The following is an 18,785-nucleotide window of genomic DNA, read 5'->3' as shown; positions in this document are numbered from 1 at the left end:
CAATATTAAAGAAATTCAAAACACAACAAGAATTAAAAAGGCTTTAAAAAGTCATTTTTCAGTAAATACTTAAATGAAATTTAAAAATTGTATTATACATAAATATATATTCTTTTCTCTCTCTCATTATCGTTTAATTATATTTGATTCAATTTTAATATTAATTTAACTAATTGCTTGCTCAACTCTGTAAAGTAAGCTTATAACTATCTTATAAGATATTGTATCTTACAGTTATTTAGCAATCACGAAATAAAATAAATAAATAAAAAAAAAAATATTGTCTATTATTTTTTTATCTTAAACAAAAACGAAAATCTGCTTAAAACCTTGATTTCCTCGTTTTTTGGCGTTCCATTACATTTTGACTTTATCGACGGAATGGCTTATGCTTTATAATCAAAACGTCATTTTTAATGCAATACTTCTCATATAGTTTCTATGAGTTGCAAGTAAAAATTAATGGAGCGTAAGTCACTTAAAAGACGCGTCGTCGAGAAAATGCTGCACAGACGCCATTTGGAAAATAAATCACTTCAAAAAAATTATTGTAAATAGTATTTTTTTTTTAATTTTCCAAAAAGAGCCTTTTATCTTCTTTTGCCCACCCATAGAAATATTAAAAAGAAAAAATATTTGTTGATAATTGTATTATTTAAAATAAAAAAATAACAAACATCTATTTAAACATTTCTACTCCCATCAAAATGTACTATATAATAAAGACTAATTCAAACGACAACCCAGTTTCTCACATCAAAAAACCTGTATCTTTATACATCGTTATCACGGTATACCAAACCGACGCGACACACGCGTCGCGATTTTGGCCAGTCAATTGAATGAATCATAAATGATTTGGCCAAGCTTTGGAGTGTTTCGTGTTTCTTGTATGGAATTATTTTAAATTAAATTAATACTTTTCTCACCATTAAACAATCTCATTCTTCGCCATTAACCTTGAGCCATGGAAAAAAACTCTCTAGCAATTCCCTCACCAATTACGACTTGAACTTGAAGTCCAAAAACAAAAACATTCAAAATTTGCAAACAAAAAATTCACAAATAATTTCGCAACAAACCGAACTAATGAATTTTAAAGAAGTTGAAACGTTGAAATAGAAGCAAAACAAAGTTTTGCGAAATGATCAAGATCCCATATAGTCGGGCGGTTGGTCTTGGCCATCAAAGCCGGATGGTCAAGTAGATAGTACATATAACTACCTAACCGACGACCAACCAACCAACCTGTCCGGTTAAAATCTGGGGTGTTCCATGCGTAGCTAAGTTGTTAAAATCTACATAATGTGTAATTACCAAAGACCGGCGATCAAGTCGAAGTCAGTCCGTGCGTCGTCAGTCAGTTGGTCATCATTTTTGTAAGCAATTTGTCGATGGAAAAATAAAATATAGAAAATAATTATAAAGTCAAATAAATATGAATAGGTCACAGAGTGGTAGAGTCAAAACATCATACTTAATATTTCTTTCGTAATTTTATATTCAAAAACTGTTTGTCTGTAAGACCATAACAAAAATTTAAAAATATGTCGGCCAGTGTCGTTGCGTGCAAACATTTAATTTAAAATTTTAAGCTGTTTTAACCTTGATTATAGTTTGATTTTTAAGTTTGATTAGATTTTTTGTTTAGGATTGAATTGAGTTAAATGGGAAATTTATATTCTGATTGACTTTTTCTGGATTTATTTCTTTGCCACTTTAATGTGCTGAACATAAGCACATTTGATTAGAACTCGAGGTCGGCCATATATAATTTGTATGGATGTTTAAGGCAGACTTTAAAATAGCTTAGTTACATTCTATTGGAAAATTTCCAAAGTTTTTAATAGTTTTCTTGCATGCTAATGCGATTTTTTTAGTTAATGGTTGTGAAGGTTAATCAATAGTAATGCGTTTCTAAAATTGATTGAAGAATTTATAGAATTTTGAACATACGTAATTTCGATTGAGGGTAGAAAAGAATTAAATGTTCTTAATAGCACACGTTAAAAAAACTAATCGTTGTTGTAGTTAACCCAATCGATACTGTGTATGGGATTTTATCAAAAGCAAGTTCATGCTTCAATTTTTAAATAACTTTGACTATGTTGGGTTAGGGTCAGAATCTCATAATTTTAAATCTAGAATACCCAAAGTTCCAAAAACACAATTAAAAACAAACATAGTGTTTAGGAATTCGGGTACTTAATGTTTTGTTTTGAAAATATCTTCCTTTAAAGGGGTCGTCCTGAGAATAATCCAAACACATTTCAATTTCTTCTTTTATTTTTTTTTTTTGAATTGAAATTTGATGACACTGTTTAGGACGCACAAAAATACTACTTAAAACATTTTTGTAGAAGCTGATATTTTCCAAAACACTTCAGATCTTATAATAAACAATTTTTTCCAAATCTTAACACAATTTTTGGGAAAGTGGTTTTGTATATTGAGTGGAAAGGAACTCCTTTTGACATTAGTCACTATTCCTTGGGAGATAACGGTGGGCTTTGGAATTTAAATTAAAATTTAATGCATAAACTTATTTAATATTCTTACAACCAAAAGTTTTTGGAAATATGTGATAACAGAGTTTCCAAAAATTAATGTTTTTGTTTTCATACAAAATTAAATATTTTTTTTATTTTAAGCACAAAAACTATGTTAAAATGTTGCTAACCAAATTTGTTGTAAAACATAAAAACTAAGTAAATAAAAACTGAAGTCACAAATTATTAAAAAATAAGTTTGAAGAATAATTGAACTTAAAAAAATGCAATACCAGTATCTTGAAAAAAAGGAGTCTTCTAAGGATGAGATTAAAATTCTTGAAACACTTTGGCCTTATCTTTAAAAACACACTTAAAAACATTAAAAAAACTGATACAAATGTTGGCCTCTTAAATTCGTTGATAATTAAAAAAAAGATAAATTGGCAAATCAAAAGCACTTATGTTTAAATGTGTGTTAAGTAACATTTGAACTATTAGTAGATGGTACTGTGATAAGTTCGGTGGATGAGCAAATCAGAAGATGGAAAGAACACTTTTCCTCGGTTTAAACCGAGTGTTTGCAAACAACGTTCAGCCGATACCTTCTGAGCGCCTGAATAAACTAATTCCCGAATCCGCACCGCACCTCCCAGAGAAGATGAGATCGTTGCAGCAATTAAAGCACTTAAGAACAACAAAGCTGTAGGCATGGAATTCCCGCAGAGCTTTTACAAGCAGCGCCAACGTCATCAAGCGAACTGCTTCATTCGCTCATAAAAGAATACTGGACCACCGAAAGCTTCCCCCATGAGGGGAAGAAGGGAATTATCGTCAAGCTCCCAAAAAATGGAGATCTTACAAAGTGCAAAAACTGGAGAAGAATTTGCGTTCCACCAGCCGTTGCCAAAATAGTAGCAAAAGTTATACTGAAACGCATCAGAGAACACCTTGAAGCCACACTCAATGCCGAACAAGCAGGATTCCGCGCTGGAGGATCCATAATATTGATTGATTGATCGTGTTAACATCCTGCGGATCATTATTGAACAGTGCGTTGAATATCGATCACTACTAAACCTGCTCTTCAACGACTTCGAGAAGGCCTTTGATAGCGTTAACAGAGAGTATATGTGGTAGCTTTGCGGAAGAGAGGCATCCCAGAAATACTAATTGCTATTATTAAAGCAGCATATGATGGATTCAAGTGTCACGTTCTGCACGATGGTATGTTGTCAGATGATTTTGAAATCCGAAACGGAGTCAGACAGGGCTGTATTCGGTCGGCAATATTGTTTTTGTTGGTGATAAACCATATACTACGCTCAGGTAGAGAAGGGATTCAATGGACTTTGACATCCTATTTAAAGCACTTGGATTACGCGGACGATGTTTACTTACTCTCTCATAGGATCATGAATCTCCATCAAATAACAACAAGTCTGAAGAGAGAAGCAGAAGTTGTGGAGCTGAAAATTAATAACGGCAAATTTTTGTTTTGCCGGAATTAATTTTCAGCCCCACGACAGCCTCGGAATCCGATCAAATAAATATTTTCTCGCAACTGGTGGAAAAAGTGGAGAGCTTTCAATACCTTGGAAGTATCGCTTCACGTCATCGTCATCTGCCGCATCGGCAAAGCAAAACCGGTATGCTGTCAAAAATTAAGAAGGAATAACTCTATCAACTTAAGAACAAAGCTACGACTGTTTCGCACAAATGTCGAATCTGCACTTCTTTATGGGTGTAGCACTTGGAAGGTTACTTCAGCCATAACAAGAAAGCTGCAAACCTTCGTGAATAGAAGTCTTCGTAATATCCTAAGGATTTTCTGGCCAAACCGTATATCAAATGAGGTCCTTCTTAGAAGAACAGGCCAGGAACCTAAAGAATCTATAATACGAAAAGGTTATGTTTGCATTGAAGGCCAAGCAATGCAGTGGAATCCGTTCACACAACAAGGAAGAAGAACTGGACGACCGAGAAGTACATGGCGCAGGACAGTCGAGGTGGAATCAGCGTCACTAGGCAAGAGTTGGAGGAAGCTGAAACACATCTCTGGAAACCGTACACGAGGCCCTGTGCCATTTTAAGGGACCAACGGACTCAACAGGTCTGAGGACCAATTTTAATTTTGGTTATCTCAAAATAATTTACGAACCAATATCGCTAGCGACTTGAATTCAAATTTATGTTTCATATTGTGAAGTGATACCAAACTGATATAATTTTGAAATAAAAAAATTCAAAAAACCTTTTTTTATAAATAAAAAATCTGAATGAAAATAATTGTCACCTCGAATATTTTATCTCCAACATAATTTTCCATTTTCGACATCTGGTAGAGTTTTGAGAAAAATCGAATTGACAGTAGAAAAAAATATAAACCTTATTATTAGTTTATTGTGTGCTAAATTATGTTGTTGAAATAAGATATAATATATAATACATATATAATGATATATATATGACAGATATAATGTAATACAAATTTTCAAAAAATGCTACTAAAATTTATAAATCCTGGTTTTTGACTACAGATTTAACAAAACTATATTTTATAATATCCAAAATTCAACTGACAATTTTTCTGAAAACACGAAAACCTACAAAAACAAATAAAAAATGGTTTTCGAATCAAGACAAATCAAAAGAGGGGAGGTTATCAGAGTGGGAATTTGACTTCAAACAATTTTTTAATCTCAACAATACCTTCTATTTAATATTTGAGTCCCAACAAAAAATTTGTCTGTCTGGGTTTAAAAAAACATGATTGCATTTAGCCAAAAGTAAAATGTTAAATTAAAAAATTAGTTGAATATTTTCAGGGTTTGGAAACGGCGTCCTTGAAGCTTAAAGATTTTTTTGTTTTAATTTGTCACAATATAAATCAAAAACCTTAATTCCTTTTTTATTTAATGGCTTTTTGTTTTGTTTTTTGTTTATTTCTTTTTAATATTAAATAACAAATAACCGTATCTCAATAAGTTAAATTATCAATAGTCACACTTTTTTAATGTGATTTTGACAAAGTATTAATGCATAAATCAAAATTAAAGAATTGAATAACTGCGTTGAGTGATTAAAACGTTAGCAATATTTTGAATCATTCAGTGTTTGCAAATATAAATATTCACTCAAAGCTCAAATTATTTAGACACATAATGAAAACATGCGTCCAATTGGACACCACCCACAATGTTTACCTTGAAGCAACACAATTTGCAATTTGCATAATCAAGATAAGAGTTAAATGTCTTTAAGCACAAAGTCACTTAAAGTGCATCATAAATATCAAAATCTATAATGGCCGTGCCAGCCTTTGGGCTACGATTAAATATTCATGCGATTTATCAATTTTAAGCTAAGAGCTCTATGATTAATTATTATCACTTAATTATTCACACCAAAGACAGAGAGGCGTAAAACAGAGCTTCAATGACAAAAACAACTTGTATTCTTTTACTAAATCATTCTAATCAAAAATTTTGTTTTATTACAAATTTCCTTAAAAAAATGTCAATAAACCGTTAATTAAATACATAATCCGGTTGTTTTAATGTATGACGCAGAAGTTAAGATGTTAGACCTGCTATAGTGCTAATCAACTAATAAACAAATTATATTTTTTAAGATGACAGTACTCTTAAGAATCATTCCTATAATTGCATGTTGACGAATTATGACGAGTTAATCTCATTGAATTAATGTTTTAATAAGAAATTTCTGAAGTGTAGATATGACTTGGATAATTATTTTTATTGAACGATTGAACCTCAAGCAAATAATAATCATGAGCTGAGAATGACTATTGTTTAGTAAGCACGACTTATTGCAATTGGTCTTTGATCATATTTTTTTTCCATTTCCTTAAGTGAAAAGTTAATTAGTATGAAAACAAATTGATTTTGATTATTCAGCTACTTGCCAATTCATTTTTGAGCATAAATAATATTATTTGTAAACAAAATTTTATATTACAAAATGTCGGAATAAGGTGCCTTAGTGGTGGAAATTTGTGAGAAATGTAAGCAACAATTCATGAAAATTTAAACCCACGGCATTTCAAGTATTAACAAAGAAAGACTTTAACCTTAATTTTTTAAGGTATTTTACTTATTTATTAATTTACGTTTCGCATTTCAAATTAGTAAAAAATTATGACCAATATACACTGCCAATCACTAGGATGAGGCCACATATTTTTCAACCGATTTTCGTTCTTTATACCTGCTGGAAATTTCGTTCCAATAAAAATTTACTACATTTGAGTAGGTAGATATTTTCTTTAAAAAAAGTAATAAAATTAAGGGGTTAAATAGATAAAACAGTTGGAATTTCCCTACATTAATTAAAGAGCTACTTAAAAACAGTATGAAAAAGTGCGTCACTTGGATGAGGCCACATGAAAAATCTTATAAAATATCAACAAAATGAAAGAAATGTTTACAGTTTTTGGTTTTCAAACATTTATTTATTAAATAGTCAAGTGAAATCTCGTCCCAGGCATCACGGATAGCTTCAATTAAGGAGTCCTTGTCTTCAAATTGTCTACCGCCTTCATAAACTTTTCGGGATAGCCATGCCCATACGTTTTCGATTATGTTCAAGTCCGGTGAATAGGGTGGCCATGGCAAAAGCTCTACGTTTTCTGATAAAATCCAGCTTTTGACAACCCTGGAAGTGTGGATGGGGGCATTGTCTTGTAGGAAAATCCAAGGCAGAGGTCCAAAAATATCTTTCATCTTCGGAAATGAGCGTTCCAACAAGTATTTGTAGCTGTTTCCGTTCATTGTTAGAGAAAGAAACTCCAATTCGATTTTGCCATAGTAGGTGATAGCTCCCCACACCATAACACCTGATGTACGGCTGTGATGTCTTCCCAAAATTAGTTCCTCTTTTCTTAAATCATGGAAATAAAAGTTGTAACCATCGGGGCCGTCAAGGCTAAACTTTTTTTCATCCGAAAAGACGACGCGTTTCCATTGACTGCTCCAAGAGACATGTTCTGTTGCAAAGTTCATTCGCAGCTCCTTGTGTACTTGCTTAAGAACAGGTTTCTTTTTGAGTTTTCTTCTCTGGATAGTACCATCTTTTTTATTATCCTTCGGGCTGTCGAAATACTGGCTGATACTCCGCTTTTGGACCTTATTTTAGTAGCTGATTGAGTAGAATTTGAAGCAATACGTAAAATTAACCGCTTTTCTCGGGATGTTGTTGCTTGGGCTGTGCGTCCTTTTTGGTTTTTTCCATAGTTTTGAGGATCAGCAAGATAGTTGTTTACCACTGTCTTACTTCTGTTCAGCTTCCTTGCTATTTCTCGGCTTGAGTGTCCAATTTCCTTGAAAGCATCGATTTGTCCTCTTTCTGCTACTGTCAACGTCTTTCCGGAACCCATTTGTAGTTGAAATTTAATAAAAATAGTTATTTGTAAAACGTTCTTAAATATTGTAACCCAAATTTTGAAAAAAAAATTGCTGATCTGAACTTCCACAACGAAATATTCGCAATGGCCTCATCCTAGTGACTCACTTTTTTATATCCTTTTTAGGTAGCTCATTCATTAATGTAGGGAAATTCCAACGGTCTTTTCTAATTTACCCTATAATTGTATCACTTTGTTTTAAGAAAATATGTACCTACTCTCATTTAGTAAAATTTTCCGTGTTAAACAATTTCCAACAGGTATCGGACCGAAAATCGATTGAAAAATATGTGGCCTCATCCTAGTGATTGGCAGTGTATATCGAATATCGAATATCGAAAAAATGTTATTGAAATATGTTCATAAGTTCTTGAAAAAACTTAAAAACAAAATAACGGTTCTATGGGGGGTACCTTTCTGAAGCAACACAAACATTTATTTTATATTAAATTAATAAAACAAAATTAGAGAAAATTAAAAAAAAATTATCGGTTCGTTTTTAAGAAAATTCGAATTTTGTATTTTAACCAACAAATTTGTTTGGGAAATAATGATATTTTTAGTATTTAAAAAACAGATGGAGGTAATCGGGAGACCAACTTTTATCGGCTTCTCTACCATCGTAATGTCATTTTTGATTAAAATCCTTACGAATGCAATACTGGCCGTACAGTTCCTATATGTCGCATCAATAGGAAATGAAACTGTCTACAAGGCAGTTCTTGGCACCATACCGCTACGATTTTTAATTTTCGAAATATTAGTTAATATTAGTTATATATTGAGGTGCTAGTGTACGCCGATAAGCCCTAAAAGAGTAGCCACTTGGGGGACATCATCTTCGTTTTTATCTATTTAAAATCCATAAGCTCTTAAACAACAAACACCATTTATTTTATTTTTGATATTTCGAATACATTTTCAAAAAGTTTTAAATTAAATGCGTTTTAATTAAAATATTACAAAAATGACTCATGTCTTTTTCTTTATTTTTAATTTCAGGGAGTTATAATAGCAGATGGCTCAGAACAGTATGAACGATTCGTCAAACTACCTCAGCCCATTTCCTTCAAAGTGTACATCTTTAATGTGACTAATGTCAACCGGATCCAGCAGGGAGCTATACCAGTTGTTGAGGAAGTTGGTCCTTATGTTTATAAGTACTTTTTTCAAAAACATTTCTTCTCCAACACATTTTTTAAACATTTAAATTTTGATTAAACAAAACAGACAATACAGAAAGAAACGAGTGAAGCAATTCTCTCGAGACGGATCAAAGGTAACCTTTCTTCAGGACTATCGATTTGAGTTCGATCCAGATGCCTCTGCTCCTTACACTGAATCAGATACGGTAGTTGCCCTAAATATGCATATGAATGTAAGTAAGACAAAAATTGTGTTTTTCAAAAACAAAAAAAAATTCAAACAACCAAATGAAACAAACCAACAACAAACAAAAAACAATACAAATCGAATTTTCAGGCATTTTTACAAGTTTTCGAAAGAGAAATAACTGATATTTTGCAAGGTTTTGCAAATAGATTTAATCGCACCCTAAGTCGAACGCCCGGCGTTCGAGTACTCAAACGACTGATGGAACGAATTCGAGGGAAACGTAAAGTAATTTTATCATACGCAATTATTTAGAATGCTGGTGACTAAATTTTCTCTTCTTAGCCAACAAATCAAATTCAAACAAAACATTCATAATAACAATATTCGTCAGTAATTAAGTTATTCATTTTGCTACGGTAATTTTAATTGGATATTTTGCATGATTTATTAATATACTCTCGTACATATACATTTTTTGGGCTAAAGTTGTTATTTGTATATTGACATTTTGTTTAAACTCTATTTTTTAATTAATTAATTAATATTTTTTTTCTGAGCAAAGTTGATGACATTTTTGGTTTTTAATTTGCATGGCTTATTTATTTTGGATTTATGAATAATAATTAGTTTATAACAGATTATTTTGTCTGTAGTCTAAATTTGTTCAAGAATATTTTTAAGAACTAGATATTGGATATACTTGAATATGCATATAAATGTGTAGATAAATAATAATTTTGAGATAAGGAAATGGATTAATGAGGTTATATTTGTTATACAACTTGATCTTTGATAACAAGCTAGAAGAATCTTCTAAATCTAATGCAGATATAATTTAATTAAATGTCGAAAACTTGAAATACATTATAAAATTAAATGTTGTTCACTATTGAGCTTATCTATAAGACTTATTAATTTGTATATGTATTAGAAATTATAAGTTTTAGTTAGTTAAGTTATTTTCATTATTGAAAAGGATGAATTCTGAAAATAGCCGAATTTTTCAAGGGACCTAAACTTCAATTTAGACATTTTTTTTAAACTTTTCCTTTTTATCAAATTTTTAATGTCGTACACTTCCTGATATATGTTGTCAATAACTACAAATTCCATATTTAAAGTTTTCAAATGTGAAGCATAAGACCTTATCTTTCAAAAGGATCCAAGGAAAAGATCCTAAAGGAATTAAACCACAAGATCTCAATTGCGATCACCTGAAATAATACTGTCACAAAACATAAAACCTGGTTTGGTTCTTGTACTACTTCAACTTCAAAAGAGTTAAGATCTATGTCCTTATGCTAAATTCGGGTTTAAAGTCTTTCGTCAAATTTCTAATTCCAAAGATCAATGAGAAATCTACTTACCTGGTTTTTCATCAACACTACTGTCCCAGAAAAATTTCACCTTTTGTGTAGTAAATTTTAACAATTTCAATGAGTTGTTGAAGTTTTTGTGTCAATTTTACTTGTCAAACGATGGTTTAAAAGTGACAGCTGTCAAAAAGCGGGCTATCATTTTTAGTTGTTGTGTAAATTTTATTTATCATATATCAAATGATAGTTTAAAAGTGACAGCTGTCAAAAAGCGCAATATCATTTTTAGTTATTGTATAAATTTGAGTTGTCAAATATCAAAATATGGTTTAAAAGTGACAGCTGTCAAAAAGCGGGCTATCATTTTTAGTTATGTGTATAAATCTTACTCGTCAAATATCGAAAGATAGTTTAAAAGTGACAGCTGTCAAAGAGCGGGTCAAAGTAAAACTGGAAGAACTTGGAAGAATCTCAAATTGAAATTCAGGCACATTTTGATGGCCTTTGAAAACTAAGAAAATTGCGAAACAGGGGCATATCAATAAGACTGTTTTTTTTAATACTTTTCTGCAAGTTTATCCTCTATTTCATATATTGATGGTTGACTAAATTTTGATTTGGATAGTTAAAGTTTTTTTAAATATTTCTTAAAAAGTGCAGCGTATTTGGCTTCAAATTATAAAGCTATATAATTTATCGAAATCTGACCGTCCGTTTTTTCTTATAGAATCGGGGCGTTGTATAGAATTGGGCCATTGATTTTTCGGTTCCGAAAGTAAAATTTTGAAGAAATGTTTAACCTCTCTGCAGCACGTTCCGGCTTGCCTCATATTCGTTACTTGAGAAATGTAGTTTTTGTATGATTCTAGAGTTCAGTTAATAAATAATAATATTCGTTATAGCCGCACCTCAACTAAGTCATAACCTTCAATCCAAGGCTAAAAACAAGCGACCGAATGGTTTCGAATTGACTGTTACTAATTGCCCATTAGGAACTTCGAAGAAATACAAACCAATGACGCCTTTGGTCTTTAGTGCTTAGAAAACAGTCACTTTGTCAGGACACAAGATCACTTCTCCATCACTTGAGGGTGTTCTGAGCCCCATATGCGGTCATTCTTTTTATTAGTAACGCTGCGCATCAATTCCGAAAATTGTACCCCATTGCCGATAAAAATTTCGTTCATTGTTTCAACACCTTAAAAGAGTATCTCGTTGAAAAAGCCGATAGTTTTCAATTGTACCTTAATTTTAGCTTATTTAGGATGAAGATTCAAATCTAAATGAAAAATACGCCATTGTAAAAACTACGGTACAACTTTATAGAAAGTTCAAATAATTGTAAGGCGTTGATAGATAATCAAGCGACTTATCATCGTATAAATGGAAAACATCAACTGATATAATGATACTTAAAATGACAGCTAAGTTTGACAGGTGTCAAAAGCCTGCGGTATCAAATTAAAATCAAAAAATGATTGACCATATTCAAAAGCCAAATAATTTTTGCTTTTAAACAAGTTTTTAATAGAATTTCACTTCCTTCTTAAAAACTTGTCAAAAGTGTTCAGATTGTCATATGTAAATCTAAAAGTATTTCAAACATTCATATTTCTACTTTTTTATTCTTTTTTCAAATATTTTTAAGGGAAATGAAATGAAAATGCACAAACTATAAATTAAAAAAGAATTTGACAACATTTCTAAGTGATTTCTCAAATAATAGCTGATGTAATAATGTCTAATGCCATTTTCAAACGAAATTTGACAGTTAAATAATAAAGTGAAAGTAAAAGTTTGACAGATACGAAACTACTTTATTTTATTCCGAAGCAAAATGGTCAATATTTTTCGAAAACAAGCTTTCAGTCCATGGTATTTAAAATATCTTATCTTAGATTTTGTGAATTTAGAAACTTTTTTTAAATATTTCTGGGGAGAATGTCAACTACTTCACAAGTGAAATTAAATTTTTCGGATTTCTTAGATTTAAGTGTAAACATAACTTTATGACATTATGTCTTTTGTCTTACGATATTGTTTGAGTTGATAAAAAAAGAAAAATATGCTTCCATTATTAAAGGTGATTGAATCTTGCTCTTGGAAAATCAAAATGCTTTGGTGAACTTCGCTTGCATTGCTGCATTTTTTAACCTTTTTATAGATTTTGTACATTCATATTTTTAAGAATTCAAAATTGTACTAATTTTAAGAAGAAAATAACTGTTCATGTAAATAAGATATTTTTTAGCATTTAACAATCATATGGTTTTGGTTTCGTGCTTGCTAGAGCTTTAAAGAATTTTTGTAAAATAACATCAAAGCAAAACATTTTAATCCCCAGCTAATTAATACAAACCCCCTATAACCCTCCTTCGATATTAGTCTCTTTTACAGATAGCTGAAAACGACCCAGGTCTATCATTGTTGCTGATGCACTTGAATGCAAATCTTCGAGAAATCTTCAATGACCCGAGGTCAATGTTCGTAACAACGTCAGTCAAGCAGTACCTCTTCGATGGAGTACGCTTTTGTATCAATCCTCAAGGACTCGCCCGAGCAATATGTAAACAAATCAAAGACCAAGGTTCAAAAACAATTCGAGCTCTCGATGATGGAAGCTTAGCATTTTCATTTTTCTATCATGTAAGTTAAAAAATTGAAAACTGGTGTTGCTTGTCAGATTATTATCATTAAGAAAATTGTGTTTTTATTCAAATGCGCTTGTTGAACATAAAATCTACATCTAATGTTTTGTTGGCGTGTTTCTATTTTAATTTTTTTTTTTTTCAAAAGAAAAATCAAACCGGAGACGATGTGTACGAAGTTCATACGGGTCGAGGTGACGCAATGAAATTGATGGAAATACAAAAGCTTGACGAGGTCAGCACCCTGCAAGTCTGGCCAAATAGTAGCGATAGTGAAACATCGATTTGCAATTTAATTAATGGCACCGATGCTTCCGCCTTTCCACCATTCAGGAAACGTGGCGATTCCATGTACATATTTAGTGCGGATATATGTCGTTCGGTGGAGCTGTTCTATCAAGGTGATGTCGCTTACAAGGGTATTCCAGGATTTCGTTATTCAATAGGGGATAATTTTTTGAATGACATCGGTCCAGAATATTCAAATGAATGCTTTTGTGTGGATAAATTGACAAATGTGATTAAGCGGAAAAATGGATGTTTATATTCTGGGGCAATGGATTTAACAACATGTTTAGGTGAGTTTTTCTTTTGTTTTATACTTAGTATTTTAATTAAGAAAATAACCTATATGGAAATGGAATGTTTTCGAAAGAGTTCCGAGGGGCGTTTTAACCCTAGAGGATATTTTCTCTAAAAGAAGATTCAATATCCCAAATCGGTGTGGAATATTGATGAAAAAATTTCAGTATTATAAAAAAAATAGTCAATTTTATTTCAGTGAAATTTTTCTTTAAAAACATGTGAAATAATTCAATAATATGATAAAGATTCTACAGTTATAGGAAAATTTCATCAATATGGTGAGCAAAATTTCTTCAATTTTAGTACCAAATTCGTTATATTGATGATCGCATTCTTCAATGGGATGATTAATTTCATCAATATGATGATAGGTTAGGTTAGGTTAAAGTGGCTGCGGATTCGAATCCACGCACTTAGGCCAAAAGAAAAGGCCATTGTGATACCACATGAATCTAGAAAATTACTTCCCACTAGTCGAACCATTTTGAGCTTTCTATAAAGCGAAGAAGATAGTTGATCTTAATATACTTTTTAGCTAGTTCACTGGGATTATCAAAAGAGTTGTCTCCCAAATGAAGTTTGCGTCTTAGTGAAAGAGAAGGGCAAGTGCAGAGAAGGTGAGAGATAGTTTCCTCTTTTTCCCCGTCCATACAGCTTCTGCAGAAGTCATTTGAGGCTACACCAAGTCGTATTGCGTGGCTGCCTATAAGACAGTGTCCCGTAAGGACACCTATTAGGGAGCTAATATGAAGTCTGCTTTGAGATAACAATTCTTTAGAGCGCTTTAGGTCCAGTGAAGGCCATGTGAGTTTTGTTGGCTGCGCATTTTGGTAAATTGCGCCACCTAGAGTTTGCTATCGCAAAAGCTGTTTCTTTAAGCAGAAGTTAACATGTAGCTATTGGTATACCTACCTTCTCCCTTTCAGGTGAAATAGGTATGACGGTTCCATTTTTAGCGAGTTAATCGGCTCTACAATTGCCTGTGATTTCTTTATGGCCCGGCACCCAACAGAGGTGAATGTTAAATTGCGGCACCATCTCCATACGAGACAATCGAGGGCCGTTTGAGATTTGGTTGAGACATCGTCAAGAGATTTAATAGCAGCCTGACTGTCAGAGAAGATGCGGATATCAGAAGTTGATATCACGTTTTCTCTTAGCCAGGAGAGAAACTTTCTGATAATATGATGATAAAATTCCTTAAATACAATAACTTAGAATCTTGGGTTCATACACATCAAACATTTTTAAAAACTAGTGAAATTCAAACATTCAAATGAAATTACTGCGGTATAAAATGTGTTGATTATTCATATTGAAGAACGGTTCGTCCAGCAAAATGTTTTCATAATCCGATTCCTTCATCAATGAAAGGATGAAAAGTGCGCATAACTGGTATTTTTTTAGAGGAACGATTTTTAAGTTGACTAAATTTTTTTAATTGGCGGTTTTTTTGTCACCTGTCAAGTAAATTATTTTTAGTTTGATTTTTAATTCTAACGCCTAAACAACGCTTTCAAATTGTGCAAAATTAATCAAAGCTCTATACCCCTAAAAAACACCCTTTTTAAGTTATCTTACAAAGCTAAAATATATAAATAATTATCTTTTCATCATACCAACAGGTATTCCTTCTTTTCAAAGTTATTTATACCCGAACATATTTTAGAATTCAATTTACTTTTATGTCTCATATATCTCAAATCTTTAAGGTCCTTTTTTATTGTCTCCTCATCACCGAACAACGGTTTTCAATGAAATAAATAATGACTGATAAAAGAATTTTATTTAAAAAGGTGTTATTTAATAATCTTGACAAAGCAAGGTACGACATATAAAATAATGCAAAATATTATCTGGATTCAAAAACAATATTAAATTTCAAGACCTTGAACTATCTGCAGCAAACACCTTTTGGCATTAATTTAAATTAAATAAAAAAGAAATAAACTCGTTCAAAAACAGCACCGCAATTTATTTTAATTTTGTTTTATTAATAATGTCTCAATGTTAAACAAAGTAAAATTATATGATTAATGAATCTAAAATGAACATCTTTATTAAAATTATTAATAAAAACGCAAATTTACCAATAGATATCATAATAAACTATTAATTGTCAAAGAATATTTGATATCTGGTATAAAAAGCCATGAAAATTATTTAAAAAAATCAAAATTTAAAATTCAAAAAATCCACCCACACAATAATTTTTATTTCGGACTTATTGTTAGTCGAAATCGTTAAGTTTAAAAGAACATAATACTTATAGATGATATGTGTTATTGATAAGTTGTTTATTAAAAGCTTAAATGTATAATTTATCAAAGATATTATATATTTTACTTATATTTCTATTAGAAGCAGTTGAATAGTCTATAACAATAATAATATAAAGCCTTAAGCTGTGTTTAATTCCGGGCTTAACAACATAAGTTCATCTTTTTATGAATTTATTTATTTGATAAATATTTTAATATTATGTGCGTCAGGCAGGTGGAATGGAATTTTAATTTTAGAAAATTTATTTAGAAGGTACAATATTGATTGTTTAATGTTTAAATAGATATTAATCAATATTATTGTATTTTAGACGATGGGAAGTGTTAAAATAATCAATCAAATTATTTGTCATAATTTAAATTAATTGTTAGAATTGTTATATGGGTTTTTGTTGTAAACAAAATAAATTGGGGAAATAATTATCAACCGAAAAATTTGAGTATAATACTTGATGAGTTTTCATAAGTTTGATAACTTAAGATCAAAGTCGGTATTGTTTATCGTCCATAAATGTTGAGACATTATTTGGCTTAACACTTTATTTTTGGAAAAAAAATATTTTTATGTTATGTTTGACTAGATGTAATAAAGGTTATTGGCCTCTAAACCTTTTTATATTTGAAGACAAGGAGATGATGTATCATTTTGTTTTTTTTTTACGATTTATTGTTTTGAATAGTAAACTATAAAGGACTAGGAGTGGATGAATTTTAATTTAAACAATTCAACATAAAGGTTGGAAAAAGAAAAAGGTTTAGGTAAACTTAAGGTAATACAATGGGGAATATTCACAGGCATATTTTAAACCCGAGTCTTTTTCAACTGGAGTCTAAATCTAACATCTAGATTAAACCTTGCTCTTTCACAACACAAAGAATTTGACAGCTCTGTTAAGTTAGAAACAGGGTTAAGGTATATTCTACTATAATTCTAGTACAATTTTACTTAAACCTATATTAAATGGGAACAAAATAAAATACGTTAGATGAAGAGAATTCTTTTAAATCCTTGAAATTTGATGTACGTAGAGATGGATCTGTTAAGACTTGGAAATACACAGCTATTGGCAAACCTTTCATTGAATTTCAATCTTCAATATTTAGAAGGCCAATCATAAAATTGATAATTCATTTTATCGAATCGATAGCTTTCACACAAATCGTTGTCATCTATTTCAAAAGGAGTTGATTCAGGTTTTCCGTTTTCTGTTTAGTGGTAGCACTCCAACATCCCGCAAAATATCAAATTATTGATCTATGCTTAAGTCTTTTGACATTTTAATTTTTGTTTTTATATTTTCAAATAAAATGTCTCGCAATGTAATTTTCTCAATCAGTTTTTTTATTTTTAATATTTTATAAATTTAACAGCTTAAACGTAGGTTTTGTCGTGTTTATTTTAAAATGGGTTTAAACCGTCTACGAACAACATAAACTGAAGTTTAGTTTAGCAAGGACAAAATCAGAAATTATCAAAGAACTATGAATATGGACCAATAAGTCTTTTTATTACCAAAATAAAAGAAATTTAAGAAAACAAATTGTTCGTTTCGAATTGTAATTCGATTTTAATGAACTGTCACACTCAGTTCGCGTTCTATATACGATCCACATTTCAACGAATAAAATGTTTGCTTGAGTCTCGACCTTTAACATTTCATTTTAGTTCTTGTTGCACATTTGTAATGACGAATATATCATAATAGTCCAATATTCTTTCATTCGTTGGTCGTTGGGTCAAATATATAAACTACAAATTTCTCAATTAGTCCCTCTTTTGCCAATATTATTAATAGAACTGTTTTCTCTTCTACACCAAGAATTTACGTTTTATTAAAAAAAACCTTTAATAAACTACATAGGGACGTATTCATAGAGACTTGCTAAAGTCGTGATTTCTTGATCTATAGTTTAAGGCTTGTTGGTTAAATAAACACAGCTTTTATTCATAGTCAATTTTCTATCTGTGTTAAGTAAAACCCGAGGTTAAGCACTATTCACATGAGCACGAACAACGAAAGAACAAATATTCGTCGATCTTGACATTTCTTTCACATGAGAGTTTTTAATTCGTCGCGAATGAAGTTTGACTTTGAGCCACAGCGGAACACCATTCACCACCGAAACCAAAATAAAAGTGATTTTTTAGGTTAAGTACACGCGATTATTTTATTCGTTGCGAGTGTGGATAATGTGGAACGCGAATAAAGTTTGACAGTTCGTATCAACTACAATTTTTTTCGCGACGAATAAATTTGTTTTCTTAAATTTATTAATATATGATATTGAAAAGTAAAAGTATGAACCATAAATCAAATAGAAACTATATTGCATGGTTTTGTTTAAAATTTGTGAGGAAATATGTCTTCAAACGTTTATAATTTCACATTTTTTAATTCATTCGTCGTTCGTTGGTCACGCTCATGTGAATGCTGCTTAAAACAAGAACTGTTTTCTCTTCTACATTTAGAAATGAGTCCCATTAAATAATCAAATCCTGTGTCTCAAAAAGTCTGTAAAAGCTGAAATATAATTCTATCAAACTCAAGAATTTACGTTTGATTAAAAATCCTTTAATAAACTACATATACTTTATAATAAATTCTCATATTGCAAATAGCTCTGTTTGCTAACGAATTGATAAATGTCATTCTCCAAAGAAGTCATTTGGGCAGTTTATATTTCTAAAATCTCTGAGATTTCTG

General features: G+C 31.0%; 1 protein-coding gene across 6 annotated transcripts in view; it reads left to right on the top strand.

Annotated features, from left to right (window-relative positions):
* The window catches only part of LOC129943999 (sensory neuron membrane protein 2), a 47,266-nt gene that overhangs the window by 12,977 nt on the left and 15,504 nt on the right, over positions 1 to 18,785 (top strand). For 5 of the 6 annotated variants that reach the window (XM_056053107.1, XM_056053110.1, XM_056053111.1 and 2 more), the window contains 5 exons: positions 8,917 to 9,074; positions 9,145 to 9,292; positions 9,397 to 9,534; positions 12,951 to 13,211; positions 13,362 to 13,791. In XM_056053107.1, the coding sequence (XP_055909082.1) occupies positions 8,917 to 9,074; positions 9,145 to 9,292; positions 9,397 to 9,534; positions 12,951 to 13,211; positions 13,362 to 13,791 (1,135 nt within the window). The remainder of the gene's footprint in view (positions 1 to 8,916; positions 9,075 to 9,144; positions 9,293 to 9,396; positions 9,535 to 12,950; positions 13,212 to 13,361; positions 13,792 to 18,785) is intronic. The other variant, XM_056053112.1, reaches the window with a different exon arrangement.

The sequence above is a fragment of the Eupeodes corollae genome, chromosome 2 (assembly GCF_945859685.1).
Source record: "Eupeodes corollae chromosome 2, idEupCoro1.1, whole genome shotgun sequence".
Lineage (NCBI taxonomy): Eukaryota > Metazoa > Arthropoda > Insecta > Diptera > Syrphidae > Eupeodes > Eupeodes corollae.
Note: the sequence above shows the minus strand (reverse complement) of the source record. Positions and strands in the feature narration are given on the sequence as shown.